Raw genomic sequence first — 5,905 nt, 5'->3', positions numbered from 1 at the left:
AATTTTTCTTCTAGGAGAGAGAGGAAAAGAGAGTACATACTCCGATGATAATTTCCTATGGCTAGAGAGCAATGATAGTTTTCTATTGCTAGAGATAAATTCCATAGGGTGTGGGTGCTGAAAAATAAAAGAACTAAAATACCAAGGGAGATAATGACCAACCAATGGAACCCTTATGAATGAAAAAGTTGGAGTTGGTTGTGCCTAAAGTGGAATTAAAAAAAAATGTTTTTATGTTAATTTTTCTTCTATGAGAGAGAAGAAAAGAGAGTAAGCGGACTGCAATGGTAATTTTCTATAGCTACAGATAACCTAAATAGAGAGTACACATATAAATGAAAAAGTTGGAGTTGGTCGTGCCTAAATAAGAATTAAAATATATATATATATATATTTTTAATGTCAATTTTTCTTCTAGGATAGAGAAGAAAGGAGAGTACACAGACTGCAATGATAATTTTTTAGGACTAGAGATGAATAGAGAGTACACAGAGCACAATAATAGTTTTCCTATGCCTAAAAATAAATGTCATAGTATGTAGTTGTGCCTAAAGTGGAATTAAAAAAAAAAACACAAAAAACTTCTTTTATATCATTTTTTTGTATGAGAAAAAAAAGTACACAGACTGCAATGATAATTTTCTATAGATAGAGATAAATAGAGAGTACATATACGGCCATAATAATTTTCGAGGGGTAAAGATAAACATAGAGTACATAGACTGCAATGATCAAACTCCCCTTAAAAATAACGCTGAGTATGAGCTGTTCTTAGAGTAATCTCAATCGTAAAATGCATGCGGAGAAGCTTCTTCTTTATTCCGAAACAAGTGCAGGGCTGCTACATCAAACCTACCAATCGAGTAAGGAACCCCCGACAAGAAAGAAAAGAATGAATCATAGGGGTTGGAGATCACAGATGCTAGCGAGGCGGAAGGACGGTTCAAAGTATTTTCCACTCAAAATTTGTTTAGTGAGGATTCTGTTGGCCTCGTCAGTCCAGTGGACTCCATCCCAATTGATGCAGGAGTCTGGGTCGGAGCAGGCCACGGCCTTCACAGTGCGGCCAGTGATGTTTCCACTGGATCCACACCATATGTTGTAATTGAAATTGTACTTGCCTCCAACTCCACAGCATGCTTCAGTGGTGGCCTTAAACCCTGCATTTTTGAATGTTGAGTATACTGCATCATTCATTCATAATTTCATCTGGTACTTGGAATATATACACAAATAGTTAGTACAGAATGGGATAAGGGTACAGTAGAATACCATATTTGGAGGGGTTGGCGAAGAAATCGTAGATGATGTCATATGTATTGACATAGATGATGGTGGCGTCTTTGAGTTGCTTGCGAAGGGAGGAGAGCTGAGCTCTGAGGAGTGTGTTGTAATGGAGAACTGCGTCGTTGTAGGAAATGGAGCAGCCATGCTCATCGAAGTCGTTGGGAGAATGGGGATAATAAGAGAGCCAGAAGGACCCGCACCCTTGAGGGCCAACGTCCCACACAAGAAAAGTCCTCACTCCCTCATTGTACAGAGTTTGCACAGCTCCTGCAATAGACTCTGCAACCTTTGGAAGAAGGGTAGTTTTCACCTGGGTGGGGTTGAGTTTGAAATTCATGTATCCGGAGTTCAAGTCGTTTCCCCCGATCGCTATCGTGTATATCCCGCTCTTGAACGCTTCAGCACTTGGGAGATTGCTTAGAGAACCTGTATTAACATTCCATCACTTCTTGATTCAATACCCATTACTATTACTATTTAGATTACGTACAAATACTACTTACCATTAGCCTTGATGGTGGCGAGAACCTGTTGCTTGAAAACCTTGAACTGATTGAGCTGAACACTGAGGGGGATGGGAGCAATGAATGAATCGTTATCAAGAGCAGCGGCACCTGCCGCAGCAAAGTTGGCTCCACCCCCGAAATTTGAACCCACGGACTGCAAATATGGACTCAGAAACGGTTTTCCCAGTGCCTCGGCTGCAACATTGATAATTTCGTCATCAAATATACCTTTAGGGTTGCAGCAAACAAAGATTAGTAGCAACATCAAATTACATAGTAACTGGAATTAAATAACGTACCGAAGAAATCTATGGAGAGTCTTCCGTTGCTGTATCTGCCTGTGGGTTTGCCGAAGTGTTTTTCTCCATAGGGAGGAGTCTCCGCAGCCTCGTTATAGGGGAACACATAGTGAACGGTACCCGTATCGGAGTATGCCCATTAAATAGCATTTAGTCACGCGCTGCATCTCCATTGCGATGTCCACGATAATCTGTTCAGACAACGATTACTGTTAAGGGTACGGACGCAAAGAAGGGTAATGGAATGAAGAAGACTGAATGCAATCCCCGAAGAAAGTTGGTCTGCAATAAATATGAGCGTCGTGTGTGAGCATTCCGAACTGTGCTCATATCGATATTGAACGTGGAGGCATCTTGGAATCTTCCCCCATCTCATCATGTGCGGTCTGCTACAAAGGCGTGTTTCAAATTCAAAAAAAAATTGGAAGACTTTTGGACATTCACTGAGTTAAGATAGGTGTCTTTTTAAGGTGGGTCACTGTACCAATTTGTTACGAGTTATTTTTATAAATAATATCGAGATTACTTATTATTCCCGGGAATTCACTGATCTCCCGCCATCTCATCATGTGCGGTCTGCTACAAAGGCGTGTTGCAAAATCATAAAAAAATTGGAAGACTTTTGGACATTCACTGAGTCTAGTTAAGATATTGGAACCTAGATAGGTGTCTTTTTAAGGTGGGTCACTGTACCAATTTGTTACGAGTTACTTTTATAAATAATATCGAGCTTACACACATATAATAACATGAGTTAATTGATTTAAATCACGTTACAGACAAACATGTAAAACATATAATAACATAAAATTTGGTAAAGACACAAAAGGCTGTCCCCACCGGATACACTAAGTTCACAACGTAAAACAAGCAGAATTAGGAATTGGATGAGCTTCGTTGGGATTTTATTGGGAATCTAAAATAATATTTCACACAGATTGTCTCGGTAAACCCCTGGATGAGTGGAGGCCTAGGGATTCGATTGTCGAAGTCAATAATTATATTCTAAAAGGTTAACGTTTAGGTTTTGGCCCTTCAAATTCTGGAATATCGTAGCCGACTAATTAGCCGACTAATTCGCCGACTAATTCTCAACGCTACATATCTGTTCGTTTTCGGGGAATTAGGAATTGGATGAGATTAGTTAGGATTTTATTGGGAATCTAAAATAATATTTCACACGGATTGTCTCGGTAAACCCCTCGATGAGTGGATGCCTAGGGATTCGATTGTCGAAGTCAATAATTATATTCTAAAAGGTTTTTGAGGTATTTTATTTATATATTATTATTATTGTTATTTAATTTTAAGATTATGGTTAAGTTAGACACTAAATTGGTGTATGAGATTATTTTGTTTGTGAGACAAGGGACTCATCACCAAATCTTTTGTTTAATTGCTAAGTTTATTAAAACATAGATACTCTATCTCCCTTCGGTTTTGAACCTGTGACCTCTTTGGAGGAAACATATGCTCTAACCATTAAAGCGTGGTTTACCTATTCTACTTATTTTATATAAAATACATATATATTTCTGGGTGGTTTATGGAACAAAGATTGATGTTAGTTATATTTATGAAAACTCACTTGTGTTAAGTTGAGTTGGTTATCTTTCATGTGGAAATGATCCTAAGGAAGCTTGTTAATTCCATTGAGACTAAAGCTAGAGTGGGGAGGATAATAGTGACTTCTACCTACAACTTGAGCTGCAAGTTGACATATATTAGCTTGTTAATTCCAGTGAGACTAAAACTAGAGTGGGGAGGATAATAATGACTTCTACCTACCACGTGAGCTACTAGTTGGCATATATTATACTAGCAAGAATGCCAATAGGGTAAGTGGGAGGAATGTGGAAGGAAACTGTGGCCTTGAGCTACATATCAACCTACAACATGGCAAGGTTGACCATGACTAAACTTTGTGACCATGTTTGACCTTGGTTAAGCTTGCATGACCATATCTGAACATGGTTGACTATGATTAAATATGGTCAAATTATGGTTGATCATGAATATGGTAGTCCATTCTTCTGCATTGAAACATAATACAATGATAAAACACAATTTTTAGCGCATTCTCTATACTTCATCTTATAGTGGATTTCACTCCACATTTATATTTCACCTGTCTTTAATTTTTTTTTCTCTCTTCCATTCCTCTGTTGGAGGTAAGAGTTAGTTTTTGGTGAGAATTTATAATTGGAAAGAAGTGAGAGAACTAAATTCAACAACCATTCTAGGGAAACTATAAATACAAAATTTTAACTGTTTTAACCTGTTTCATTCAAAATGATTGTGTTACTTTAAAGTGACGTGATAAAAACATAAATATGAAAAAATAAAACTTCTCGACAAGCAAATTACCATTGATGCAAAAAACCATGTGAAACGTTCACGTGAAGAATAAAATAGACAACCAACAAACTAGCCACTCAAGTTTTCCTTCAATGGAATCAACAAAATGAGAGTTAAACAAAGACGCAAAGAAACAACACTTTTTAATGACATCTAGAAGTAAGTTACCAACAATCAAATATTCTAGCTCTTGTAAAAGGCACTAGAAAGATTGACATCTATATTTTAAGATGGAAAAAACAATATCAAACCAACATAGCAGACGACCAACAGTGCTCTCCCATCCTAAATAGCCATGGAATTCTAACTCAATACAAGTTTTTGATGGAAAGAGAATATTGTTGGAAGAATCACTGCACCTCTATGGAATCCGTAATTTCCACCCTGGGGATCCTAGTTACTAGTTTGGAATGTTTACCAACACCTGGGGGTTTTGGTGTAATGGAAAATCTCCACATGGTATGAGAGCTTGGACCCAGGTTTGATTCCCCCGAGTTGCGTTTGAGGGGGGTGTTGGAAGAATCACTGCACCTCTATGGAATCTGTAATTTCCACCTTGGGGATCTTAGTTACTGGTTTGGAATGGGGGGTGTTGGAAGAATCACCGCACCTTATGGAATCCGTAATTTCCACCCTGGGGATCCTAGTTACTGGTTTGGAACGTTTACCAACAACTGCGGGTTTTGGTGTAACGAAAAACCTCCATAAATATGCTAAGAAAACCTTTGCATTCCTCAACCAACATGTTTAAGCTTCAAGTAAAAAATATACATAAATAGGAAGGTTTGTTAGACATAAGATGTTAGGCATGTGAGATTTGTTAAGTACATGTAAGATTCAAATTTTATGTAAGGGTAAATATTATCTCAAGACTTTTTGCAAAATAGTGAGAAGCTTAAAAAAAATCCTAGTTATGTAAATTACAAATTTGGAAACTTGCAAAAAATTATAATTTTAGCTTGATTAAAATAAATGAAAATGATGTAAGCCAAATTAAGAACAATTCATAGAAGCCTTTAAGCTCTACATGGCCATATGTTTTCCAAAGCAATGTCCTTCCATATCTCTTCAATAAACCTCTTAATTTGAGGTTTCTAATCTGGGGTGATGCTAGGTATACATCTAGCCATGTTAAGTAGGGTAGAATGAACCAATTTTGCTGTCCCTATTTGTATATGAAAACTATGGGGCGGACAATTGTTGTTTGGGCTAGAAACTATAAGTCATTTAAGCGAAACTCTAACATGTTTCCTAGAAATAAATGTAGCTCCTTAACTTCATAGGAAGAATGCATCATATTTTGACAATTGGTAAAGTAGAATGTGATATTTCTCCCAAATACCAAGATTGGTTGATATGGATCCTTCTAATATATTCATTTTCATGTCCAAGTATGAAATCACTATGTTCACAACTATATTATTTGGTACCATTGCATTGAAATTATTATTGTTG

The 5,905-nt window shown here is 37.2% G+C and overlaps 1 protein-coding gene across 1 annotated transcript; it reads right to left on the bottom strand.

Annotated features, from left to right (window-relative positions):
• Positions 1–781: 781 nt before the first annotated feature.
• LOC149260701 (GDSL esterase/lipase At4g01130-like) lies at positions 782–2,422 on the bottom strand. Its single transcript, XM_089460943.1, has 5 exons — positions 2,294–2,422; positions 2,093–2,180; positions 1,791–1,988; positions 1,273–1,713; positions 782–1,160 (listed from the first exon to the last, which is right to left on the bottom strand). Exons 1-5 carry the CDS (start codon positions 2,420–2,422, stop codon positions 898–900), a joined length of 1,119 nt encoding a protein of 372 aa, XP_089317069.1. The 3' UTR covers positions 782–897.
• Between the last annotated feature and the right edge of the window lie 3,483 nt (positions 2,423–5,905).

This window comes from Pinus tabuliformis, chromosome 6, assembly GCF_031772625.1.
Source record: "Pinus tabuliformis cultivar Carrire ecotype Pingquan chromosome 6, CPIR1, whole genome shotgun sequence".
NCBI classification, from domain to species: Eukaryota; Viridiplantae; Streptophyta; class Pinopsida; order Pinales; family Pinaceae; genus Pinus; species Pinus tabuliformis.
The sequence above is the reverse complement of the archived record's forward strand: the minus strand, read 5'-3'. Positions and strand labels throughout refer to the sequence as shown.